This window comes from Orbicella franksi, chromosome 2, assembly GCF_964199315.1.
Source record: "Orbicella franksi chromosome 2, jaOrbFran1.1, whole genome shotgun sequence".
Lineage (NCBI taxonomy): Eukaryota > Metazoa > Cnidaria > Anthozoa > Scleractinia > Merulinidae > Orbicella > Orbicella franksi.
The window spans coordinates 35,300,161-35,327,623 of record NC_138146.1 but is presented as its reverse complement, the minus strand read 5'-3'; the positions used below and the strand labels follow the sequence as shown (position 1 = coordinate 35,327,623).

At 39.2% G+C, this 27,463-nt stretch overlaps 1 protein-coding gene across 1 annotated transcript in view; it reads left to right on the top strand.

Annotated features, from left to right (window-relative positions):
* LOC145479563 (uncharacterized) overlaps window positions 1-27,463 on the top strand; it is a 29,641-nt gene extending 2,178 nt beyond the window's left edge. The window contains exons 2-35 of the mRNA XM_081457960.1: window positions 848-1,024; window positions 1,247-1,314; window positions 3,431-3,537; window positions 3,771-3,886; window positions 4,041-4,147; window positions 4,760-4,879; window positions 5,021-5,156; window positions 5,765-5,893; window positions 6,641-6,691; window positions 6,888-6,962; window positions 7,369-7,445; window positions 8,648-8,726; window positions 9,433-9,587; window positions 10,168-10,431; window positions 11,162-11,278; window positions 11,548-11,620; window positions 12,060-12,278; window positions 12,963-13,168; window positions 13,674-13,916; window positions 14,378-14,746; window positions 15,284-15,368; window positions 15,932-16,055; window positions 16,958-17,220; window positions 17,927-18,183; window positions 18,938-18,964; window positions 19,381-19,470; window positions 19,903-19,953; window positions 21,162-21,234; window positions 22,559-22,648; window positions 23,198-23,281; window positions 23,541-23,597; window positions 24,255-24,326; window positions 24,448-24,477; window positions 24,745-27,463. Coding sequence (XP_081314086.1) covers window positions 848-1,024; window positions 1,247-1,314; window positions 3,431-3,537; window positions 3,771-3,886; window positions 4,041-4,147; window positions 4,760-4,879; window positions 5,021-5,156; window positions 5,765-5,893; window positions 6,641-6,691; window positions 6,888-6,962; window positions 7,369-7,445; window positions 8,648-8,726; window positions 9,433-9,587; window positions 10,168-10,431; window positions 11,162-11,278; window positions 11,548-11,620; window positions 12,060-12,278; window positions 12,963-13,168; window positions 13,674-13,916; window positions 14,378-14,746; window positions 15,284-15,368; window positions 15,932-16,055; window positions 16,958-17,220; window positions 17,927-18,183; window positions 18,938-18,964; window positions 19,381-19,470; window positions 19,903-19,953; window positions 21,162-21,234; window positions 22,559-22,648; window positions 23,198-23,281; window positions 23,541-23,597; window positions 24,255-24,326; window positions 24,448-24,477; window positions 24,745-24,804 — 4,251 coding nt within the window. The 3' untranslated portion in view covers window positions 24,805-27,463. The remainder of the gene's footprint in view (window positions 1-847; window positions 1,025-1,246; window positions 1,315-3,430; window positions 3,538-3,770; window positions 3,887-4,040; window positions 4,148-4,759; window positions 4,880-5,020; window positions 5,157-5,764; window positions 5,894-6,640; window positions 6,692-6,887; window positions 6,963-7,368; window positions 7,446-8,647; window positions 8,727-9,432; window positions 9,588-10,167; window positions 10,432-11,161; window positions 11,279-11,547; window positions 11,621-12,059; window positions 12,279-12,962; window positions 13,169-13,673; window positions 13,917-14,377; window positions 14,747-15,283; window positions 15,369-15,931; window positions 16,056-16,957; window positions 17,221-17,926; window positions 18,184-18,937; window positions 18,965-19,380; window positions 19,471-19,902; window positions 19,954-21,161; window positions 21,235-22,558; window positions 22,649-23,197; window positions 23,282-23,540; window positions 23,598-24,254; window positions 24,327-24,447; window positions 24,478-24,744) is intronic.

Sequence of the window (27,463 nt, the reverse complement as noted above, 5' to 3'; positions counted from 1 at the left end):
GTGTTGAAAATCTATTAGTCTTAACAAATGAGTAGAAAGGACAGCTGTAAGTTGAGGCAAAAGCCACTAGTAAATCGGACATTTTGTATTTATGTGGTCAGGAAAATCTTATTTTTATCAGGGAAAAGTCAGGGAATTTTGAAAAGTGATGCCTGTGGCAACCATGTACATTCTAAAAGGATGTCTTCATCATGCGGACAGTTTCTTCTAATCAAGCAAACACATACAAACAACCATTATCTCAGACTTTCAATTAATAACACAGATCATAATGATGTCAATATATATGCACAGAGGGTCATACCGGGTTGTTCTCGTGATGCGTGATTTGCTGATTTTATTGTCTGTGAAACATGAATTTAGGAGATCATTCTTCATGACTGGTGACCTGAAGGTTTTGTCTGACCTGTTAAGAACCTGAATTATTAACCGATATTTGTGATGTTACCACTCTATTCTACATGATTTTGAGACGGAAGTCCTCCAAATGGTTAGAGTCATCTAGCGAGACTGACTTAGGTATGCGATTTGCAATATGGAGCCTTGACTTAGCCATTTGCGATTTTGCTTTCTTCAAACACTGTTTCTAGTGCAAGAACAGGTTATTAAAAAGAGAATCTTAGTTGCTTATTTTTTTTTTCTTACAGACTTATTTTTTTTATATCCGTGATACGTGATCCCCTATTTTTTCTGTTTGTGAACCGGACCAGAGATCCCCCTGTACGACCCTCTGCATATAGTCATGTAGATAATTCACGTGTGGGCTTGGGCAACACTGCTCCATTCGAGGGCAGATGAAGTGGTTTCATCTGTTGTTTATCAGAATTTTTAAAATACTTTCTTCCAGGTGATTTCTCTTTACGCTGTCAAGGAGCTTGATGAACTTCAGAATTTTTTCACTGAACTTGTCAAACTATGCCTGGATGCAGATTCACCTGGTGCTCGGCTTGACTTCCTTGCTTGTCCTCTCATTCAAAGCAGTGATGTATTGGAAATTGTGGAGATCTTGGAGGGCTTAACTCAGGTAGGTTGATACAAGAGACAGTAGCCAAAGACCCAGAGCCTCCATACATACTGTAACCTTGAGTTTATCCTTTCTCATGGTTATCTTTCTATTTTTGGAACTGTCAAAAAATAATGAATCCCAGTATTTGTTCCTATCATCTCTCTCTTAGTTTATAATGGTACTTGTAAAAGTAGAATTTTATTTTTAGCTTAACTAATGCTAACTTTCCTTTATACATAGGTGGCAATTGGCATGACAAAAGATATCATGGGTACAGATTTTAGGAGTAAAGGCGATGAGGATCAGAGGTAAGGGAGATACTGACAAGCATCTAATACAGACTGATAAAATATAGTTACTGATGTTACTGTAAGTATTGCACTTAGACCTACACACCTTGAGATTGTACTGTTTATGATAATGATGATAACCATAATAACCAGTGGGGCATGGTGGCCTCATGGTTAATGCACTCAACTCCGGAGCGAGCGGTCCGGGTTCGAGCCTTGGCCGGGGACATTGTGTCATGTTCTTGGGCAAGACACTTAACTCTCACAGTGCCTGTCTCCACCCAGGTGTATAAATGGGTACCGGCAAATTTAATGCTAGTGGGTAACCCTACAATGGACTAGCATCCCATCCAGGGGGGAGTAGAAATACTTCTAATCGCTTCATGCTACTGAAACCGGGATAAGCTCTGGCCTAATAAGCCACCTTGTGCGTATGCAGACTACCTTTTGCTTTTACCAATAACCATGCTATAGACGTTCTTTTCACTAAACATTCAGCAGGTGGGCCACTTAAATGGCTTGAATGCAGACTTTCAACCCATAGCTACACGTGTAACATGAATATGTTAGTATTAAATATAATGGTGATTCCATTACTACATGCAGTGTTCCAGATAAGAGACAGGTCTCAGGTCAAAAACCCGATGGTAACCGCTACCTGACCTGACACTGATGAAAAGGAAAATCGGTTAAAGTATTCATATAAATTAAAGTACTATAATTATGAAAGAAAACAAAAGTAAATAAAAGAGTGAAGTTTCTAATGAAAAACGATTGAAAAAAATTACTGTAATACAAGATATCAAGGAAAAGAAGTTTGAAAAAACGACTTAACCAAATTCCAAACGCGACTTGACTTGCGAATCATTTGATCCTCTGGTAATTTAGCAAATAAAAGAGAGCGTGCCCCAGAAATAAAAACTGCCTTGCCGTGGCATTGTTAATTTCCTATACTTGTTAGTTCAGGATAAAATGAATACAGTTCGATGATCCCACTAAGGCTCAAGAAACTGAGAAACTATTCATCTGATTCATTCATGGCGGCTCTGTCTCGTGTGATTTTCTCCTCGGTTACCTAGCACGTGATCAATTTCTTCCCCAATCGAATTTCATTTCTTTGTAAACAAGATTCCAAAATGTTACATGAACAGCAGCCAGACTCCAACAGGGTGACTATCATTGAAAATTTTGGAGTGAATTTGTTGTTTAATCCTTAGAACTACTGTAAATAATCTGCCAAAAATTGGGTCTATAAAAAGCCAGTTTAAGTTTTTGTTTTTGTCTGTATAAGGTCATTTTCTGAAGTCACACCTGACTAATCATCGAAGCTTGATAATATTTATTGTCGTTATACAATACTTTTCATGAATTAAACAAGTGATACCTTTCAACTTTCTCGATAAATTGATGAGTTAATTTTAAAGTAAAGGAAGAGAGGAAAAATTATTTTTCTCTTAGAGTTCAGCAAAGTCTTCTGCTGGCATTACCGCTTACGCGCTTCGGCGGGAATGTCAAATCCAAATATACACATGAGAACCGAGCCGTGACGGCCGATGTGACAGTCCAAACACAAACCTGGCACTGGGAAATCATTTGCCTCAAAATGAAGCAAACAAAACAGTGGAGTGGATTCTGACTAGTTTACACTGCAGTCCGAACTGTTGCATGCAAAAATAAGCTGCTAGTGTTTGATGTAAACACAAATGCCACATTTGGTTGTTCATTTTTGCTATGTATTTTTCAGAATGTATACAAACTTTATTAAACGTGGCCCATAGTACCAGAAAGCATTCTGAGGTATCAAATGTCAAACATTTTTAGACTCCCGAAAGTCAATCCTTTATCTGTTTGCCCAACAACCCCCCACCCCCAACCCACCCCCTGAGCTTTACGTAGTGCTTCAGCTGTGGTTAGCCAGGTAGACCTACTTTGTGCGACCCCCCTGAAAAATTACATGACCCCTTGCCAAAAAAAATTAACTGGAACACTGTACATGGGGGAGCAAAGGGGATATTAGAGAGATTATTGCACTTGGACCAGCACACCTGCCGATTATAGCCTGTGCCTATACAGAAACTGAAGAATATAAATCCAGTTTGCAGAAATGTTTATGAGTAAGTGTTTTTTGTTGCAGTTTACATCCTGGAGAACTTTACTTCAAGCAAGAAAAGATGCGAGGCTGGTCTGGTGTTCAGCAGCAGGACATTAGCAACTTTGAAAAGATCAGGACTGTAGGAAAAGGTAAGTCAGAGTAGTTTCTTCCTTCATTAAAAGTAAATTATCTTGTTTGCAAGGCAACAAGAAAGACTTAAGAGAATCTTTTGGTGCTAAATGATTGCACCTTACAATGGTAAGGTGTGTTGAGAAGATTTGTTTTAACTGAAATTTTTTGGTTTTAGAAGTAAGGAAGATTGGTTGCATGACTACTGGTTGTTAATTTTTATTAGTTATTATCCACACTGTTAATGTTTCAGGGGCATACGGAGCAGCTGTTCTGTATAGAAAAAAGGATGATGACTCACTTGTCATCCTGAAAGAAATTTCTCTTCATGACCTGACTGCAACTGAAAGACAGATGGCAATGAATGAGGTTTGTCAAGCTTACAGACATGCTTCTCTGGTCCATTGTAGTGTTTGCAGCCACAGCAAAGTCAGTAATTTTCAGTGGACATAATGTATAGTATAGTTGTTTACTTTGTTTTTTAATAATCTTATAAGAAACTCAATGATTCGTTATTTCACAGGCCAAAGTGCTGTCCAAGCTTAGTCTGCATCCCAACATCATCAGCTACTATGACAGTTTTGAAGTTGACGGCACACTGATGATTGAAATGGAGTATGCTGATGGAGGGTGAGTATTATGCATTTGTGCACTGCACTACTCATACAGGCACTGAATCTTAGTGAAAACAAACAACAAAAAAAGTTTACGAAGAAAGCAGTCTTTGTCCAGAAGAACAAAAACTTCAAATTCAATGGGATGTACACACACCACAGCTGCCTGAGTATGTTTATGTTAAAATAGAAGCTGCCTGTATGTAGAACCTACATGTACTTGAGAATTTTAACACTGTTGCTGGGCTGACAAATTTGTAAATCTACGCTAGCTAAATCTACAGCTGTACATCATTTATTTATTTTAAGACACACTGATGTACTGATCAGTGATATGATTAGTAAAGGTGTGTCTCAATCAATAAATATTATTGTCCTCTACTCACCAGATAAGTACTATCAAAGCTGCCATTTTAAAAATGCTTTCAAGCTAAATTTATCTTTTAACATGTATTAGTCTTTGTGAAAATACTAAATATGTCCAGTTAACAGGGTCTGTTTATTTAAAGCTTTTGAAGTCTGGAAAAGAGCGAAATTTGTTTGACCTTTTTTCTCTGTTAAAAAAAAAATTGATCCCAGTCAGCAAAATGGATACTTGATCAACTGCAATGTTATATTGTGATTGCAGGACTCTTGCTCAGTACTTGTCAAGACTGGAGAAGGACATGGAAGAAAGAGAGATCCTAATAATCTTCCAACAGATGCTCTCTGCTTTGAAATATATTCATGTGAACAACATCTTGCACAGGTGCGTTGACTTTGAACAAATTGCGCTGCTTAAAAAAAAACCCTTGTCGAGCTGACACGTTGATGTAACCTGTATTTCACATACAGTATGCGTACTGCCATACATTGTAACAGACAGTTGTCATAATTTTGATCCTTTCAGGGATTTGAAGACAGCCAACATTTTTCTAACCAAGGAAGGCGTCGTCAAGCTTGGTGACTTTGGTATCAGTAAACAGCTTGAGGGCTCCAAGGCCAATACTGTTCTTGGAACGCCGTACTATATTTCACCAGAAATGGTACATTTCATTACTTCATTTGCTATGCTGGGTGCTTAGTCAAATCATACTATGCATAGTTCAACCAACAACTGGTAGAGACCCTTGAGACCTGCGTAGGAGAGTTGCATAATTGCTCTCTGTGAAAGGGAGGTTACAAAATGATGTAGAGCACTTACAGTGTACACTACCATAAATGTCAGCTGTTGGCTGTCAACTACGTTCCCTTCTGTCTAATAGAATGTGAAAAAGTTATTGGAAATTATCGGCTCTCCAAGGTTGGGAGATGACTGTCCTTTTGTCTCTTTTCATTGGTAACTGACTTGCTAAGGCAGAACTCATCAATGCAACAAACCCTTAAATCGTTGGTAGTCTCTTGTACTTTGATTGTGTATGTCTCACTTAGTGCATCATACTTGAAATGTTGTTGTTAAAATAAACTCGGAGCTCCCCCTAATGACCTACACATACATGCATGGACCATTTCACCAGGGCTACCCCATCACCATAGCAACACTATCCCTTCGCTCTTTTGCAGGGAGGAAAGGTGAGCTCCACAGAAAGTTACAAATATTGCTTTTATATTAAATGGTAATGATTTAGTTACTGTAATATGTTTTAATTTTCAGTGTGAGGGTAAAGAGTACAATCACAAGAGTGACATCTGGGCTCTTGGCTGCATATTGTATGAAATGGCCAGTAGGCAAAAAACCTTTGAAGGCTCCAACCTCCCAGCATTGGTTAACAAAATCATGAAGGTAAGCATCAGATAGATGCAGAAGGAATTTGTTGATACCACAGTCAAAATCAGAACAAGTAACCAAGAAGTCAATCAATGGCAACATTGCCAGTCAAATAATCCATTATTGACATTTCTTTTTCTCCAACACAGGCAGGTTATTGGGAGGAGCATACAGATGTTTAAAAATGTCTTTGTTATACCTCCCAACTTAAATACAAGGTAGTACATTTTCTGATGGGAAGAGAACATGTGTCATTGTTAAAAACAAACTCTCTAGGGAAACAACAACTTGAACTTTCAACTCACAGGTGATCAGGTTGTGTGCCTTGAAGCTGCAGCAAAATTGTGTACCAGTTGGCACTAAGCAAGCTTTTTTTGCACAGTTTATTCTACATGTACTTCTGAGTCAGGAGGCATAAGAAAACAGTGAATAACCGGTCCCAGGAAACAGTGAGTTTTGATTCCCCTCAGGCCTCAGTGTTCCTTTGTTTGTAAAGTACAAGAGTGAATAAAGGAATATAATAATGAGGGGAAGCTGAGAGGAACATTAAGGGTCTCAGGGAAACAAAGCTCACTGCTTCCCTTTGGGCCAGTCATAAATGATTATTATGGTGTAATTACCACACAGTTAAAACGACTTTTTATCAAAAATCTGTCACAAAAGAGGACTGTGGACACACTTGTTTGGCTTTCAAAACACTGACCCTGGATCGGTCTTAGTATGCAAAATTCGAATTGAACATTAAGTTTCTTCTATTTGCAGGGTCAATTTGCTCCCATACGAGGAAATTACAGTCCAGAATTTAGATTTCTGGTGAGTTCTGGCAATTTTCTGATAGTATTTTTATTTCTGAAATTTCCATTACCGACATTTCCAAGTATTTGGCTTATTTAGCTTGTCTATGCATTCAAACTTTGGTTGTTCTCATGCTGCTCCTCAAAAAGCATCCTACACTGTGTCAACATTCATCATATTGAAAATTGAAAGCTGTCTAATGTATGTCTTTCAGGTGGCAGACATACTTCAGAAAGAACCAGATATGAGACCAGATGTAGAAAATTTGTTGAATGAGAGACTTCCAAAGGTATTCATTATACCTATGTCATTCATAAGATCTAAAGATTTGTAATTTCTAATTACCAAATTAATTCAAACATGTTTTGATATTATTAGTGTACTGGGAATTTAGTGTTTTGTCAGCCTACATATATATGGTGTACATCCATTCAATCCTTATCAATAGTTTACTTTTCTCGGGGGCATAGCTAGGAGGGTCCTGGGGTGCCCATGACCCCCCTTTTGTAAGCCTTTTTTGAGTAAACAACCTACAACTGGTGGCAAAAATGACATGACAATCTGGTGAGTACCCTCACTATGACACAGTGTGACCCCCCCTATGAAAAATCCTGGCTAGCCCCTGTTTCTCTGGGAAATGTTAGAACTTGATCTCTGTCCATGGTGTGATTTCTTTTGCTAATACTTTTCTTTAGCTCATGAAAAGATTTGAAGACACAAGTGAAGATGAACTTGGAAGCTCCATTGATCAAAGCCGTAAGATAAGAAGAAGGTACACCTGTAAAACCCCAGCCAAACGATCGCAACATTTCAACGCAACATATTGCAACATTGTTGGGCCCAACATGTTGCGTGCGTTTGGCCACCCTATTGTGATGTGTTGTGACATGTTTGGTGTTGTTGGCTCAAATTTGAAGCTGTTCAAATTTTTCATGCAACATTAATTTTTATGGATGTTGCATGACATTGTATGCGTTTGGCCAGGTTCGTGCAACAATGTTGCGCCAGGGCATGGGCACTAGTTTGGTTTGCAATACCGAACAGCCCCAGCCAAACGATCGCAACATTTCAACGCAAGATATCACAACATTGTTGGCCCAGTATTTGCAAGTCCCAGCCAAATGATCGCGACATTTTGATGCGACATATCGCAACATTGTCGAGGGCAACATGCGTGCGTTTGGCTGCCCTGTTGCAATGTGCTGCGACATGTTGGGTGTTGCAAATCGAACTAGTGCGCATGTCCTGGTGTAACATTGTTGCACAAACCTGGCCAAATGCATGCAATATAATGCAACATCCATAACTGTTGCATGAAAAATTTGAACAGTTTCAAATTTGAGCCAACAACACCAAACATGTTGCAACACATCACAATAGGGTGGCCAAACGCGCGTAACATCATCGTGCCCAACAATGTTGCAATATGTTTTGTTGACATATTGCGATCGTTTGGCCGGGGCTTAATGATGTTTTTTTTTTTTCGCAGTGCGAGTGCTGAAAATGTTTTGGGTGTATCAGTCTGTTCTTCAGTAATGAGTTTTAAATTCCATTGAGGAGACACATTTTGGACCAACTTTATCCCAATTCTTCACAATGGTGCAGAGAACATTATATGTCGAGCAGTCAAATTTTAAACAGTACTTTGCATTAAAACTAGAAGTCTACAACTCTTTTTTTGCACCATTGCATGTATGTCATTCACTATCCAGTAACCACATGTCCGCTCAGAGGGCTTTTGTTAAACTGTTGTTAATATGAAAGCTGCACTTGTTTAACAACTAGTCACAAATGAGTCTTTTATTTGGTGTATTTTTGAATGCTCATTATTGTGAAAATCAAGTGCTAATCTTTTAGTGTCAACTAAATTACCGTACATTGCATTGCCTTAGACACAATTTCATTATACTAATGATATATTCTTGTTGTGTTGTACATTGTTTCATGTTCTTATTGTGTTTTACATTGTTTCAGAACACTTCTGTATTACCTAGACTTGCTGTATACCAACATGTGCCCTATTGAGATTCCTGCAAAGGGACAACTCAGAGAGGTAAGTAAGTAAGTAAGTAAGTGAATTTTATTTAAACACGATAAGTAATTAAGCTTGCAGCTTGTGGGGCCGTGTATAAATAAACAATAAAGAATAGTTACAAAATAAGAATTAAAAAAATTTACAATGTAAGATGTAAACTAGTTTACATAAAAATTTGCAGCTAATAATAATTACCTAATTATTAACATTATGTGACTAATAAACGTATACCAATGGGCAGTCGAGTCATCTTCTACTGTATATATTCGCAAAGCTAATGTCCCTGACCAAAGTAAGATTATTGATCATCTTAGAGAAGCTGTTTACACTGTTCGCCATTCGGCATCCAATCGGTAGAAAATTCTACAGAATTGTACCTCTGTAAGATAGAAGATATTTGTGCAGATTCAAATTTATTTTTTCTATGTTTTTAATTACTGCTTCTCATTTTTTGTTAATTTGTTTGGCTTGTTTTTGTACTTCTTAAAGTTTTGAAGCAACTATAATTGAAACAATTAGGAAATTGGTATTAAATTTTCTTGGTTGTGAGTGGGATTTCTGGTCAGCTCTCAATATGATGTCATCACTCACCAAAAGTAGTATTTCACTTCCTTAGCAATGCATGGAAAATGCATCTGTGGGCCCTTAAGTGTTTGATCTAAGGCTCTCTTACTGTATGTGATGCCATTAAAAATTAAAAAGTATGTCAACTCTTCTTTTTAAGGTTGCTGTTGGAAACTCCCATGTTGCTATGGTAACAATAGAACATGCCGTATACACATGGGGTACCAATTGTTGTGGTCAACTTGGTCACGGTGACAGCAACAGAAGAGACAAACCAACGCAAGTTGAAGCACTCAAATCCAAATCTATTTTGAAGTAAGACCTGTCATGGAAATTTGACTCATCACAGAGATGTTATTATTAAATGTTGCTGTTTTAGAGGAAACACAAACAGGAGAAAGTCATGCATTTTTTGTGGTTGATATCTTGGTGTATGACAACAGAAAGTGACCATAAATCTGTGTTCCAAAATTCAACTGTGGCGTGTTTTCTGATGTACCTTTTGGCACAGACATTTTCATAGAGCTCTACACCTCTACTCATTATATGCGCCATCCTCATATCATCTATGGTAGGGTCATAGATAAGATCACAGGGACGTAGAATGGTATCTAGAGTTCATTTTGTAAAAATGCATGATCATAGAGCAGTAGAGCCATAGAGTTCATAATGTAGAATTGCAAGCATGGCCATACAGCAGTAGAACCTTGGAGTTCATTATGTAGAGATCATAGAGCAGAAATCAATGTTTCAAAAAGCAATATATATGTGACTTTTTGTCATCAATTCATGATGGGCTGAACTGTAAAACCATCCATTTAGCACAATTAAGCACATTGGGTAATTGTTTGGATTCCAACTTATAATTAAAACCGGATTTTATTTTCTTCTATAGAGTGTGCTGTGGAGGCCAATTCACTGTTTTTGTCACTGACAATGGCATTGTGATGACTTGTGGTCTGGGTGAACTTGGTTGTCTGGGTCATGGTGACTGGTTGAATTCATCAAAGCCAAAGTTGATTGAAGCACTGTTAAGTTTTGATGTGACATCTGTCAGCTGTGGCAATTCCCATGTGGCAGTCGTGACGAGTGATGGTGTGGTGTTCTCGTGGGGCTGTGGAGATGATGGCAGACTAGGATTAGGAGATGAAGATAATCAGTAAGTGAAATATCTTGCATGAAATGCCTCATAGAAACTAACATCTTTTCAGTTGTGTTCATTATTACAGGCTTATAATGATTGCCATGGACAATGTGGCTCTAGTAGGGGAACAGGGATGGTGGAGTGGTGAGAGCACTCGCCCTCCACCAATGTGGCCTGAGTTTGATTCTGGCCCGGTGCCATATGTGGGTTGAGTTTGTTGTTGGTTCTCGCCTTGGTCCAAGGGTTTTCTCCAGGTTCTCCAGTTTCCCTCCCTCCACAAAAACCAACATCTCCAAATTCCATTTCGACCAGGATAGAGAACCCGCATGAAAATCAGCTAAGGCTGATGTGGCTTTCTCTCTAGATATTGTTATTTGTTTATTTATTTATTTATTTATTTTAATTTATTTTATTTGCTGTTTGCACGCATTGCTGACATGTGATACTGGATAAAAGTAGAACCTTCAGATCGAGGTGTAAGAACATGAAGGAGATTGGGTATGAGTTTGACTTGAGCACTTACCCTTCCTGATACTGACCAGTGGAATAGGAGACTATCAATTGGTAAGAGATTGGTGCGAGAAGTGATAATCAAAAGTACAAGTTCTAAATGAGAAAAGTTTGATTGAAAGGTCCTGAATGGCAAAGAAACCTAAAATCATATAGAGCTTTAACGAGATCTCATTGACATAGCTAAAGGCAGCTCACTGTTGAGTTTAACTGTTTCTTGTTTATTTCTCTACAGGTGTCTTCCCACTGAGGTAACAGCTATAGATGATACAGTGTCCATAAAACAAGTCAGGTGTGGTTATGATGGTACAATGTTCCTCACTGATACAGGCGCTCTGTTGGCTTGCGGAAGGTTTGTAGCTGTGACCTTTTTTTTTCTTTTTCAATTTGCATACTCACTTAACCCATTGACTCCCGTGCCACCCGTAACCGGCCGTGGCGAGCGTTGGGCTTTGTTCCACTTCTGACTTCATCATCTTTGACCAAAATTGACATCATCTATACTCAAGTTCAACTGTCCTTCATGAACCACTCTGCAAGACAATTCCTCAAAAGAGTTCCGAATCAGGTTGACGAACTGCACGGGTTAATGTTTGTTTCTGTTTTCGTCCTCTGAAACAGCAATGCAAACAACAAGCTGGGACTGAATAACCGTCAGGGATTTCTAATGCAAATGAAGAACTTGTTGAATAAGGTACAGCACTGGCCTTATTGATGTCAGTAATGACCAATAATACCATAACTTGTTGTTGTTGAGCAAACGTTACCAACGCATTCTCCCCACCACCAATTTTCTTTTGTTTCACCTCTGCTTTGTAGATTAGTAGTGTGGATTATTAATAGCGGTGAACTTCATAAATATTTCAGTACTAGTAAAATGCACACCATAGTGATAGTTCATGTTTTGGCCATTGACACAATAGTTGTTTGCTGACAGCTGGTAAATTGAAATAATAACAGAAATAATTTAGAACGTTACTTCTTCTTTGTAAACAATAGTACCGTACTTTCTAACACAATTTAAATCCTTTGAGCTCAATTTGCAAAGCCTTGACCACCAACTTCTTGTTAGACTACTCGAAAATCCCTTAATGACACCATTTTGTTGAGGCGTTGTTTTGTGTGTTACCAAGGTCCAGGTAGACGGGAAGAATGTACCAACAGCTGTGAAAGTATTGTCTAAACACCGTGTACTGGACGTGTCCCTGGGACCAGCTCACAGTGCAGCGCTTGTAGAACCAGGCCTGGTGTACACGTTTGGCTGCAATCAGTATGGACAGCTGGCATGCAACAACTGTAAACCACGTGATGTACCTGCTATTGTCAAGGCGTTAGAAGAAAAGACCACTTCGGTAAAATGTTAGATGAATGGTCTCAAATTCAGATCACGACAGGCATATATGAGGATGGGGTCGGGGTTCTGTTACACAGAGATTCTACCTAAGAAAGCTTTTTACACTATTCTCTGAAAGGCTTTTTTGTAGCTAGTTCGCTCGTTATATTTGTACCTTCGTATGTTCGTGTGTTCGTAAGTTCGTTTGTTCCGTTGTTCGCATGTTCGCATGTTCGCTCGCTGTTCGCATGTTGGTAGGTTGGTATGTTGGTATGTTCGTACTTTCGTTCGTTCGTTCGTTCATTCGTTCGTTCGTACGAAGTGCATATGGACTATGAGGCAAGACATATTCACAGGTCGAAGTTCATCGTAAAACTTTTCAGATTTTTGTCGTTTAATAGTTCGCTCGTTGTTATGTTCGTATGTTCGTATGTTTGTATGTTCGTTAGTTCGCATGTTCGTATGTTCGTATATTCGTTTGTTCGCATGTTCGTCTGTTCGCATGTTTGCATGTTCGCAAGTTCGTACTAACTTTCGTTCGTTCGTTTGTTCGTTTGTTCGTTCGTTCTATCGTTCATTCGCTCGGTCGTATGAAGTGTAGATAGACTATGTGAATAGACATTGATTTTTTGCAAGTTGAAGTTCATCGTAAAGTTTTTCATATTTCCCTGACTGAATCCTGAATCTTTATTTCTCTACGCAGATGATTTTCTGCGGCAATGGCTTCACCTTGGCTGGGACAAATGATAATGACTTGTATTTCTGGGGGACAAGACCCACGGAAAATAAGCGGACACAAAGCGAGAGTGGAGACAAGACCGATACTGAAGGAAACAACCGGAGACATAAGAGAAATCCCAGCGGGAGCATGAGTATCGGCAGTGCTGACAGTTTAGAGTTATCTCCTGGGTAAGAATACATCACTGTGTGGTAAGGGACGCACCTTTATTTCCACTTTCCAAAAAATATTTCTGCACAGCAAAAGCTGCTGAAAAACAATCGAGCAAGTTCTTTCTACAAGCTATTGGCCAGCAAAAAGGTCGAGTAAGACATGAAGATTATAAATTCGGTTTGTTTATTTGTCGCTAGAAACAAGAATTGTAGGTGTCCTGTTATACTGAAAGTTGCCACTAATTCAGCAGGAAAGTTAATGATAGTAGACATCTCTGACCTGTACATTCGAACGTATACTTTGGGGTCACTTCTATAACGGGAACATACAGTGGAACCTCTCTACTACGGCCACCTTGGGGACAGAGCAATAGTGGCCGTTGTAGAGATGTTGGCGTTGGCGTTGTAGAGAGGTGGCCTTTAGTGGAGGTTCGACTATACTTGCTACATGCATTAGAAAGGCCAGTTGCCATTTCCAGCGAGGAGTTAAAAGGCTAACATGTAAACTTCCCCATGTCTTCAGGAGCAAAAGCGATCATAACTCCGGAAGCCAGTCGTCTCTTCCAAAAGACGCCAAGAAACGCAGAGAGGGCGTGCTAGAATGCTCGAGCTCCACAAGACTTGAGCGAGGCAGGAAAGAGGGAATGCAGGAGGGATTCTCCATGCCACAGTCTTACAAGAAGAGGAAGGAGGGGGTACAGGAGGGTGTCGCACAGCCAGACGTCATGGGTAGCAGTACTAGTTTGATTCCTAAATCTATGGATGGGTAAGTTGAACACAAAGGTTCTCGTTCCCTTACGGAGATATTTCAGAACGATGTCGATAGAGAACTATGTGAGCTCTATTCCACGTTTGAAAGACTTATATTGTTTGATACGCTTTTGAATACTGATTGAACATTTTTATCCCTGAGAGTTTTAGTGGAACGATTGTTGGACAAGTGAAAGTTACGTTGAAACGAATGTTTCTGTGATTTTCCGTCGTTTCAATTTTTTTGCCCTTCTCACTAATTGCATTCTCTCCCCGAGTTCTGAATTGCTTATTTCAACGTTTTGAAGTTGCACTCAATTAACTGACTCACCCGGAAATTACACTTTGGTTTTACTCTCTATTGCGAGAAATGAACTGTTTTCTTAAACTTTCAGGAATAAAATGGCTACGTCCAAAGTAAGTATTTAGGCAGCGCATCACTGCGACGTTCACAGGTCACTTTTCTCCTTATTTCAGTGTCTTTTCTGACGCCGAACGAAGCGACTGTGCATCAAAAGAAGACCCTTCAGTTAACTACATCAGAAACAGCTCCCGCCGAGGACAAATGAACGATCAAACGTTTGCTGCAGGGTTCCTACGAATCAGTGAGAACGAAACGATGCCTTCACCCACGCGCTTGTTTCACTGGGACACTTACACCATGTATGGGAAAGATCAGGAACACGAATTTCCTGTTTACTTGCTGGATATCAATGGTTTTGGCGTCAACGTGTTTGTCCAGATAGAAACCACGGCTCCGCTTCCCACAAGACGGAGGTCGAAAAAACGTTCGCAGAAAAAAGCTAGCGAGAGAAGATTGTCCAAACAGACTACGGTTTTTGATGGGTAGGTTTCAGTTAAGTTATTTGCACGTGGATGATTATAAAAATGAGTACATTTCACGCAGGAATAGAAGACGTTTTATAAGCAGTCAAAGGTGGAGTGCATCCACTAAGCCTTGTTGCTCACGTGTTGGTCGTAAAGAGAGCACGTAATTCGTACGGGAATCTTCTACTCAGTGTAGAATGATCTGCGGTGGTGAACAATAAGATTTGGGCGCTTGTCGGAGCTATTTAGATTCATCCTCTTGCGCATTTAGATGTATGCTACCTTCTCGTAAAACGTGACTACTTCAGGTCAAAATTTCCGTAACGAAGAAGCGACCGTCCACTCTCTGCATTTTACTCTCCAGGCTAAACTGCAGTGAATGATTACCATGGCAGTTCCCTGTTCTCTCTCACTGTTATACCATTAATTTTTTGTTACTTTGAGTCCCACTCACTTGCCCCTCCAAGAGAGATGAATCCCATCTCTTCTAATGTAGGCGATTGAATTATTCCTTGTCAATGGTTTCTGATTCAACTCTGCATGTTGCTTTTACAGTTCCTTTGGTAACACCAGAGGGCCTACGGGCCTCGATTCCTCAATGGGATCAAGCTCTTCGGAGATGGACACCACGTTAGGAGAGGTTAGAAGTAGTAGTATTCAACACTAATTCAAAAACCAAAACCAAAACAAAAACAAAAACAAAAACAAAAAAAGAAAGGTCCTCAGACTCTCACTTCCGGTTGACCTCCAACTTTCGCACGTGAACCGTCGTGGCCATTTTCGCGACACTTAGAAATGTTCACACTATCAATGATTTGTTTTAGTATTTTAAAGAAAAAGAAAAGTTGTAAGTCACCAGAAAGTATCGAACTCAGAACTTTTCACATGCTGAAATCCCTCTCTTACCACTATACCACCAGGTTAATCCGCCAAATCCCGGGAAAATTACTACTTTCTTAGTCTATTTTACTTATGGTATTGCCCTAACCAACAAATAAAAGCTAACCGCAAGCAAGCCAGTATGAAAGTGAGCAATTAAGCATATGGAGAGTGCGTATTAGTCTATCACCAACTTGTAACCAGTTTCGACCTAGTTCAGGCCAGCTTGGTTACCAATTATGACTTCGACCGTTCACGAGAGGGAAAAGTGCATCGCCATAGTGTTGGTATTTTCAAGTGTGTACGTGGCTTGGTGTTTTTTAGGCCCCGACGTGGCTCAAGAATGAACTCAAAGAAGGAATCATACCTGGAGGTCAAGGACAAGACGATTCAGAGGATGATAGCGACAGCGAAGAAGCTGACAGCGAAACTGAAGAGACAGACACTGGTAAGGTGCTGCCGCTCTTCACGCGTATTTCGCGTACGGCCCTCTTTAGCAGCTTTTGTAATCAAATAATTTTTGGCTGGATAAACTGATTAGCCCAACCCCGCTTCCAACCCTGGAGGGGCAAGGGGTATCATTTGCCAGGCCCTCCCTCCTGAATACGGCATGGTTGAATCCTCCAGGAACCGAGGGCCAAGCTGGCATTTCCCTTCGGATCATTACCTATAGTGAAGCGTCATCGTCACAACAAAGTAACACGCCAGGGGTCAAGATTCGGTATAAACAACTGAAATACAGTGTTTGTATCTTATACGGAGCTCAGTGTAGGCTCTCAGATTTTGTTAGAACGAGCAAAGTATTAAATAAAGTATATTGAGCCATTCGCAAAGCGGCCAGACTTCGGCAACATTGAGCAAACATTTATGTCCTTTTAACTCTTTGTTCATCTCCCCAAAGTGATGAACGAACAGACGTATAGAGTTAGGAGCCAATAGTATCGGTACACAACTACGGGTCTAACAGAGGAATACAGTTAAGGGGCCAGTAAAGATAGTAGAGGGTCCGAAGAGGCATCACCTTGTCGCTGGGTTCCCTGTATTGTTCATGTATTTTTCCCGCCGTTTAGTTCCCGCGTTTAGTCACGTGATCTTTTCGAGTGTGCATGTTTTGGCGAACGTGGGCAAAACGTTGTAGTTGTGTATGCGATTCACTCGAAGTAACGACGGATAAGACGGATAAAGACGCGGACGATTGATGGAATTATGTACAAGCAAACAGGAGCGTCTTATTGGAGTGTTAGTCGAATTAAAGTCAGTAAACTAGAGTGAATCTTGCCTATTGAAACCGAGGGAATTGGAAATTGGCCCTTACACACCTTACGAAAACATTTCTTTTGATGGCAACAGGTCAAGACAGAGAGAAATCCAAACTGACTGTCGCGTCTACAGCAGAGAATGCATCAGATAGCGACAGGAACTCCAAGAGTGCTGCAGCAAAGCTCGCGGCAAAAGTGGAGCGATTTAAGCAAAGTCGGAAGTCGCATTCAGAGACCAGAATTGTTGGTGGTGTTGCTATCAATACCACTGTGGACAAGGATGTTCCTTTGAGCGTGCAGTCGAGTTCTGTTTCAGTTAAATCTGAGCCAGAGTTGGACAATATCAAGAATAAGGTACATGATTGCAGATTTTGTTCTGTTCTTAAGATGCATAGAGCGGTTTTCAATTGAGTGTCGTAAAACCAAAACTAAAGTTATCACTCTAGCAAATCACAAAGGACACAGACAATAAAGTGAACCAATCAAAACTCGAACTAATTACATGTAGCTGACGTAAAGCGCGGGAAAACGAGTACGAACGAATCACAATCCTCCATAGGAAAAAAGATGGTGACTGGTACATTTACCCATAATTCTTAGCGCACAAAAACCTTAACAACGTTCATAGAAACGTACAGAAACGTTATAAGATCTTCAAACCTAGGCTACTTAATGTCCTCAGCACAGGGAAAAATATTGTAAAAATTTGGCTTTCTTTGTGCCTTATAGGCTGCTTTAGGTTCACAAGCCATTGTGGCAAAATGTACAGTCGCCATCTTTTTTCCTACGGTGGATTGTTTTTGGTTTTACTTCTAATTGGATGAAAAAGTGGCGCGAGTTTTTTTTAAGCCAATCGTGAAGCGTAGTTGATGCACAACCAAGTACTTTTCGACAGTCAAATGAATCTCCCTAAACCAGGTTTACATGTACGTACCCATCCCCACATACTGCACTTAAGGTTGTACAAGAGGCATCTAGTAAATGTCTTGGGCACCTCCTGTGCTCACTGACTGTTAGACGCAATCAAATAAGGCAGTTCATGGTGTTGCATTTATTGCAGGATGCTGGCTCTGAATCTACTCAAGCAGTTGATCCAGATTCTAAAGGGTCACTGAGCCTTTCTAAAGTGTTCCCTCGGCCAGCCAGTAGCCCTGCCACTTCAAAACACAAGCGATCGTCTTCAGATGGAATGATTATCGATGAGAAGACCAGGACGACCTCAGATTCCGGCGTGGAGTTAACTCCTGTGGAGAAATTTAACAGTTCTAGTGAAGGATCCGGGAGTACAGCGAATGGTTCAAGGAAGGCTTCATTAGAGTGAGTAACAAACCTTGGGTAACAATAACAACACACGTTTATTTATCTTTTAAACGTATTCAGACGTCCTTTGCAAGCAACATTCCACCCAGAATAACTATAAGAAGCTAATCTAGCTTGGTGGCTGATATGAGAAATAAAAGTAATGGTCGATGTAGTTAGCAACTAACGCACATCCGAACATGGACGCGCACACACGCAAAAAATAAATACTATAACAATCACGCTACTTTTCAAATATTTTCCCTTCGGCCTAGCTTCCACTCAGTCAATAAGCACATTTGTATTTCACTCCTTAAAGGAGCTCAAGCCACGGTATTTTGAGTTATTTTGGCCGCGTACAGAATTACCTTTAAATTGAAGAAAACCTGAAAATAGTAGTTTACTACGATGAAAAAACACCAAAAAATAAATAATACATCGTGAAGGAACAAAGATGGTCAAGGATGGAGAAGACTTACTCGGATTACAAAAGACGAACTTGAAAAATTTAGGCTAAATGTTTCAAAATACGCAAACCGGCTAGGCTTGTTCTTATTGGTCGGAAACCATTTCCCTCCGGCGTACTTGCGCTTTCATATTGAAATCATTTTCTTCGTGTAACCATGATAAAAAAAGACGGAAAATATTTCTTGAGAAAAAGATAATTTATTTCGTATTGCTCCTATGACCACAATTCCAGCAGGACTCTTCAATGAATAGTGAATGCGTGACATTAACCTTTTGATGCTGTTTGTTATTTTTTATGTTCCAGGGTTCGAACTCAAAAGAAAAGTACTGGGTGAGTAAACCTACTACTCCCGCAATCATGAAATGCAAACGTTTTTATGAAAGAAAACTGTAAAGCTCATCTGCTAGCTATTGCACTCTTTGAATACTCTATGTCATTTTGAAATTTTGTATTTTATCGTTATTTTTTGTCAAACATAACTGCAAGCTACAGACTTGGAAAAAAGATGTTCAGTTGATATCTAAGAATAGGTGGAGAATATGTGGAGAACTAATTTAAAATTATACAGTACAAAGTTGCACAAAAACCCTAAACCGTATGGGACCCTATTGATGTATTTTAATTTGTTTGTTGTTAAATGTACTTATTTTGGGCGCTCCTCGCAATCTAACAGCTGGAAATGGGCCAGGGTAACTGGGCGAGTAAACTCTTTTGTTTTGTATTAACGAAAAGTGCTCTTGTTTTAGAACCACTTCACCCCAGGCTCCTCGCTCTCCAAGAGTCGGTGAACGGCATGGCACCCTCAATAAATCCGTGGATCGTTACGCCGAGTACAGGTGAGTGGAAATTGAGCCAATCAGTGTTAACAGTGTAACTGACAAGAGGTACGAGCAAAACTACTGTTTCGGCTCTAGCAGGAGAACGCGCGAAAAGTAGGTAACCCGTGCGTTGAGGTTTGCAGTTATTGGTGGAGCAAAGTGTACGAATTTCGTAAACCAATCATGATGTTTGCTCTTAACTCCGTTCTTTACCTTTGGAGACGCCTCTATCGAGCCCATCTTGTGTTGCTAACTAACCTGAACAGCTCCCCATTACATCTCGAACTCCAGTTGTGTTACTTACTTTTCGATCGTTTCCCCCAAGGGTGATTGAAAAAAGGAAGCTGTTCGAAATGGTGGTAGTCGATAAAATACTTGAAAAATTACCTTATACCCAGCGTATAAGAGGAAAGAGTAGTTTAATCCAATGTTACAAATGTTATTCTGCAGGAGACCCGTGGGTAGGGCGCGGTACGGTCAAGGACCATCTCGGAAAGGAGGGTAAGCCAACAAAATTCCTGACTTTTGACAATGTCATTTTTACACCTGGATGGTTTTTTCCTGTTTAACTCTCAAGCGCTTTCGGACCATCAGATGATAGAATGAGAAATGACAAAAAAGTCGTCCTTTATAAGAAATAATATGTGCTGATTAGGTAAAGTCAGAAAGGTATACGACAATCTGTTCTCGACAACCCAGACTTGACTTTCCCTCCCCCCGATCTAAGTTCCGCGGTAATTTACATTACACCTGCAGTGTGTTGAAGTTTTCATGTGAGCTTTTAACGTCATTAACAATGACTAAAATAAATTCCTGTTTTCTATTTTCGTGTTCAAAAGTTATTCGGTTTCCGAGTGTAACGTGCGTGTTTTGTCTTGAAGTTTTACCGAAATTTGAATCTTTAACTGTATTCTTCATTTGGAATAATAGAGTCAATTAAACTAGGAACATTCTCCAATTGTTTCAAAATGTTACTTTAATGAAATGAAAGGAAAACAATACGAGTTACGTAATGGTTGCATTTGTTATCGTTTCGGCCTCGAATGAGGATACTTTAATTTGCAATAAGACTCTGTCTCTGCTGTTATTTTGATCCATCAAATTGACATATGTTCGATCCCTTGGTCTTCTCTTAATGGAAAGTATTTTCAAGTACTGTTACCAGCGTTTGAAGTCATAGTTGTGTGTGATATATTTTTTTGTCTTTCGTCGAGTTTGCATTTCTACAATTGTACATGTACCGGCAGTGTTTGATTAGCTTTCAAAGTACTTTTGTTGCGAAGCAACCGGCGAACTATTTTCATTTGTATTCACTCATGTCAGGTTAAGCTTATTTATGAATCACAAAAGACAAGATGATCATATTGTATAAGACATTGATGTGAATTTATTCATCGCAAAAGAAAAAGATAAAAGCAGGCATGATATAATATCGATTTCAATTTATTCACCGGTAGAGAAATAATTGGAAGAAAAACAGCTCGCAATGCTGAAACGCAAAAAGATCAATTTGAATTGATTCAGCGAGAACACGACACCATGATGTGGTACTTCCTACTAATGGATCGACGCCAGAAAGTGCCTTCTTAATGGCGAGTTGAAGGTTGTTTTGACATTAGCATAATTTTATATTTAGGCTATTTTTTATGTTTTTTCCATCTTCAGCTTATTGCTATGCTAAGTGTTCTTCTTTTTCGTCTCGCTAATAGAGCTGGTCGTTCAATCGACGACAAGAAAATGGCAGCAAGTGATTCTCGTTCGACTCACACTCGGCGCGAACAGGTATGTATAATTAATCTTCCTTCTCTTTGAGTTAAAAATTGATCTTTTCTTACAAAATGAAAATTTTTCACAGAGGGCTGATTTTCATATAATTTGAATTGTCGCTTTTGAGAATGTGCGCATTTTAAATGTCGCATTTTTTACTCTAAAGAAACAAAACTGCGAAGAAGCCTTAATGTAGTATGTTCTTTTTAGTGACGTCTTCGCGGCGTTGTTGGTTAATTCTTGGCGAATTAAGACATTGTGTGCATCCTTATTTCATATTTTTTCCTAAAATTATGTTACTCTCATAACTAACGATGTGCCAAATAATCCATGAACTCATTCACACGTGTGTCTCCGTGTAAATGCTTATCAGTTTGTCTTTCAAGCCCGAGTCATTAATAAAAATAAAGAGCCTTTTTCGCTTCTTTATCGTTGGCGCGAGTATAATTGATGACCGAAAGAGTCATTTTCTTCAATTGAGAATTTCGATTCCGTTTAAGTTGTAGTTTATTGCTACTTGTGCATGACACTCCAGCGGAGCTGTAGCGAGTTAAAAATTATGACTGAGGTAGTGTTATTTTTTTGTTTGTTTGTTTGTTTTTATTTATTTTCTAGCAGTTCTTTACTTTCCCCCCTTCAAATAAAAAACCAACAAAAAATTAAAAAAAGAAGTGGCTGAGGCCAGTGCCTGGGTTTGCCTGTTACTATAGCTATGGCGCTGTCCTGTCGAATGGCTCCCGCCTACACACGACTGGCTTTCTGAGCGTACACTGGAGATCATTCACCCAATACGCTTGTCCTTTATATGAGTAATGTTTACACGTAATGAAGAAATTTTTGTACCCTTTGGCGAAAAATCAGGCGTGTTTGGTCGAGGTAAAATATTTGTCGAGGCCTAACATGACTGACATTTCTCCGATGCATATGCCACAAATTGAGCAATTACTTGTATACCATTCCTAAATTAAATGTGATGTTTTTAAGGCGGAAATGCCGAATTTATTTCACTGAGCCATAATATGTCAAACATATCTCGTCGATATGATGTTTCTATCTTAATTGACGTCTTAATTATCTTACATTTAATGTTTCTCGTTCATACCTCATAAATTTGTCGAAAAGCCGTCGAATTTTTATCGGTCGTAAATTGCCCTGAAGGCGGTTGTTGAGTGAGAGGCGTTTTCGCGCGAATATTGGTCGAGTTTTTCTTGCTAAAAATCACACGAATTACTCTTCTTCTGCGACGTATTATTTCCTGTTTTGACTTTAACTGTAATTTTACTTAATTTTATTGTGGGAAAATTCCCTTTGAATTATTCCCCTTGTTTGATCTGAGCAGGTTGTCTTAGAAGAATTACGCCGTGAATCTGCTGAAAGACAAAGAACTTTGCAAGAAGAAATTGAAAGACTTAAGAATGAAAAGGAGGAGGTAACTATGGACTATAGCCCGTGTAAAATCTAAATTGCCATTATTAATCAGACTTAAAAGTTACAACTGTCAGATTTTTCTTAAATTCGACATAAAAGAAACATTAGCTTCCAGGTTGTGAGCATAGAGAAAATTACAGCCAAGAGGAATTGCCTACTTAATCTTCTTGTTCTCCATGTAATACTCTAAAATAGTGCAGTAGAACTTGCGTGTCATTTTCATGTAAGTTAAAAGCGTTTTTAAAGGTGTTAGTATTATATGACTGAGAAAATTACTTCATTGCGTTTGGCTGAGAACAGGGAAATTCGTTATTAATTTTTAATGTGCTCTTTATGCAAATTAATATACGCGCGTTTGTAATTCTGTCAGTCACATAAGAACGAGTAATCTTATGAAAGCTCGAACAATTGAGGATTTGCATCACTCGCGATATTTGAAAATTCTTTCAAATTTTGAGGGAATATCTAAATATCACTCGTGCTGTGAATCCTTTTTGAATTGGCATTCATACGATTCTCTATAGACAGTGCATTTTGTTTTCTGGTTTAGAACGAGCGACGGCTACAGCAGCTACACCGAGAGGAACTAGAACTGGCGGAGAAAGCCTTGGGCGAGCGTGAAAAGGAGGCTAAGGTTAGTACCTAGTCTGTCTCTGTCTCTCTGGAATGTTTCTTGGATTTAGGGTCACGAAAGTTACTTTGTTTCACAAGGAAATGTCTCGCGCTATTTATCGCGAAAACATTTATAGCATACATACATACATACCTACATACATACATACATTTTATTTGTTATCAAATTAAAATTACAATTGTAACATGCCCGCGGATAGCTGAGCTAATCTAGGCGGGTCATAACAACGACTGAGAAAAGTAATTTTGTTGGATTTCAGGAAAGAGAGGAGAAATTATCCCACGAAGTTCTTACTTTAAAAATGGAATTATCCAAGGTGAGCGAGATAGATTTTGTAACAATTCTGGCATTGTTCACTGGATTTCAAGAATAACACAATTGAAATTTGACATTGGAAACGAATCAGTCAAGGCTGGGGAGACTGAACGAATCTTTCAAACTTGCTTTGTATAATAGTTTGCTTATTCGATGCTGTACTTTTGGACTTCCACTCCTTATACAAGCAAAATAATGTTTGCGTAGAAGGGTAGTGTTTGGATTTTGCTGTAAATGAATTCTACTTGGTGACAATCGAATTTCTCCGTGGTGATAAAGTTACATTGACATTGAGATAAGTCATGAGGATAGTGAAAATGGTGGCTTAAGGGATACTGCCTTGATGTGGCACTAAATTCCAAGAACTGACAATGAAACAAAAGAATCCAGAACACTCAACAAGGGAAATTCATAAGGTTGGGTTTGGGGACCTAATGGATAAAGTTAGTAACCTACTGGTAACTGATAGACTCGTAAAACTGTTATCCTTAATGGAAAAAAGAAAAAAAAGCAATGATACAAGGGGGTAAATGCATTGGAAAAGTCGCAGCAAACCTTGGATTGTTTCAACCTCTCGGAAGCCTGCTCAGAAAAGAAATATATATTACTGAAAATATCAGTCACACATTACCTTAAAGTTAATTTGTTTTTCTTCTAGCAATGTGATAAACTGCAAGACAACTTCAACGTGGTTTTATCACTACAAGAGCAATTGGCTCGTATGCAGCAGGTAGGTTCGCTTTCCCTCCCCTTCCCCCTGATGTGTTGGAAAGTAAAGGAAGAAGGTGACAGTAGTCAGTAGTGGCATTTTGACATACATGTAGTGACTGTATTTACTCTTATTGTTATAGGAGCAATTGAGACAGCAAGCTAAAGAAAAGGTTAGTCTTTACCAATCTTACACCTGTCACGCGACGTTTCTATAAGCCCTTTTTGGTCGTCACGCATTGCATGTCTCCGTTTTCAAGTGTACTTCTGTGTTTTTCTGTTCTTGGAGTTTTTACGTTGTGGATGTCTCCGCTCTTGGAGTGGTTACGCGTTGCTTCTACCCACCAACACATCTAAGAACGCTTTCCTCGCTCGTACGTACCCTTCTGCCCTCCTGATTGTTATTGTTTCTCATAACACTCCTTCTTTCTGGTTTTCAGCGACAGAACTCCGCACGGCAGAAAAGCACCGCCAAAAGTTCCGTATGTAGTGTGATGTGAAGTGTCCCAATCAGTGATGGTGCACCGATAACATGACCAGTTCCTTTAACGTGGTTGATTAATGCAGGATTGAGGTTTCCGCTGATTATGCCAAGCTGAAAAAAAGCAAAAGAAATATATTAACTCTATATTTTAAGCTAATATGTGCAGTTTTTATCCCTGTAATTTAAACTTGGTCGGCCTCCCTTCAGTTGGAACTTTAGGCTGCTGGTCGTCTCGCCCCAGCCCCCTTTGGTCCGTATCGCCCCTTTGTGGTAATTGTCAGGGATAAACACTCATCTGACCCTAAGAGAAGAGGTCGGCTGTCACCGGTCCATTGGAACAGTAGTTGCAGTGATAGATGTCTCATCTCCGTTGCTAAAAGTGTAACGTGGAAATGCCATACCCATCGCTCTCGGCATTCACCTCAGTACAATTTATGCGACCGTTGTCAGAAAATTTCCGAACATTCACGATTAAATAGCGGCACTACTTACGCTGAAAATGTATATTTTACCTTAGTAATTTAAGGCAAATGCAATTTTGATAAAGCTTTAAGCAACTTTCATTGTTGTAAAAATTAAATTATTCATCTCGCTTGTGCAAGGTGGCAAGCGAAAATTATAAAATTTGCAAATATATTGAAAATGTTTTAGACGTTTTATACGTGGTATCATATACAACGTGACGTTTGTATTCAAAATCCCTTGCAATTCATTAAGTGTTGTTTTAGGTTTTTCCTCAAAGATTTTATTTGAAAATGACAGCAGATAAGAGAGAACTATTCTTGTCAAACTGTTGTCGAGAAAATAATTTATTGTTGGAAGGAATTGCTTCAATTCAGCGTAAATTCTACTCTATTAAAAATGAAATGAGGAACAAATGTGGTTTTTTCACTGCAGGACAGTGAAACAATCGAAGATTCGTTTCTTGCAAAGGAAAGAAAAGAGGTTTGAAATTGTTTAAGATTTTTTTTTTCAAAACTGTTTAGTTCGGTTTGTGCTAAAGTCACTCAGAACATTAGTTGTTGCTTTGTCATTTTGCTTTAAAAGCTTTTATTTAACAGCGCTTTTCTTAAGAAATATATTATCACAAACGTAAATTCGCTTTGTTCGTGCCGTTAATGTATGCGTCATCATTATACACTCGAGGAAGTTTGGGAGAACTCGAACCAGTATTTCTCGTTCACCCAAACTTCCACTCGTGTTTCTATTAACTCGATAGAAACACGGTACATGTTTTCTATTTCTTAACTGCAGCTCGCTCTTTGTGGTTCTACGTTAAATTTTGAAATATGTAAAACTTTGTAAGTTGGATAGGAAAATTTAACTCCCTAGTTCAATATGTTTCGTGCGTCAAGAATAATTTAACGCGCTTGAGTTGAACAAACAAGTTTCACCGAGCTATAGCAGGAAACAAATTGTAGGTGATTAAAGGGTAACAATCTTTTGCTCTGTCTTTTACTTGGTATTTCATACAGTCTTTCCTGCTCAGAGATAAAGCAGTTGGAGAGTCTTAGCTTCCTGATATATTAGCTAGCAAACTACATACTGTTACTGTATTTTATCGAAAAGGCCGTCCGAAAATGCCTTCGTCCACTTGTACGGTGTTCCACACATGATGTTTGTCACACTGCACAACTTCAATAGTGTCTATTTTCATTGTACCCTTTAGCGATAATCACGAGAAATTAAAAAACGTACTTTAATTTTCTAACACGTTCTCTTCACTAAAAGAGTATTTTTTGAATGTATGTGTGTATTATTGCTATAAAATAAATTTTCTGTCTGTGTGTAATCTGAACTTGTATGGTCCTTGTATTTGGTCTTCACTTGGTCGCGAACTTGTGTCCAATCTGAGTAACGCCGTACTTCACATGAGCCGAACCTAATGACAGTCAACTCAAATAATTAAGAACGCCTGTTTGAGTCAAACGTCGAACTTTTGTCGAACCGAACTGCTACACCAAACAAATAACAAAAGCGGTCTAGTTGGTCAGGGGGTTTTCAAGGTAAGGGCAAAATGGCGCCTTTAGACCTTTTCTTATGCGTTTGATTCGACTCATGTGAAGATCGATGTTTGACCCAAAGTCGGTCTTACGGGCGTTATTCACGGCTGGCCAGGCGTGAAGAACACCTCAGCCACTCCAAATAAAATCAGTCGAACTTAATTGGGTCAAACGCCGAACTTCACATGAGTCTAATTGGTTGAATTGGGTTCGGCTCATGTGAAGTACGGCGTTTGACCTGGGGTCCGTTTCTCGATAGCCTCGGAGACTTTTCGGGCCCGCAAAGCAATTCTTAATTAATCCGTATCTTATGAAGAGAACCTCTCCCTATATTACGAATATGTGAATAAAACAGCTCTGTAATCAAAAGGTTTGAGATTTTGCTACGGCTTTCCGGGTGCCAAAACTTTTCAGGACCTTCGAGAAACGGGGCCCCTGGGCTTTAGAGAGTTACGATGCGATGCCGAGGACGTGTATTAAAAAATGAATTTATATTTTTCCTACGAATCTCGCGGTACTCTAAAGTCATTTAGTTTGTTTCTCTTTGTCAAAACTATCATAAACTCGAAACTGATTATGGAACACAGCGTGAAATGTAAGAATTATCCGTCGTGGTTCATGTTCTCCACACAACGCAAAATTTGATCATTTCACGTTGTTGTTTTACATAGG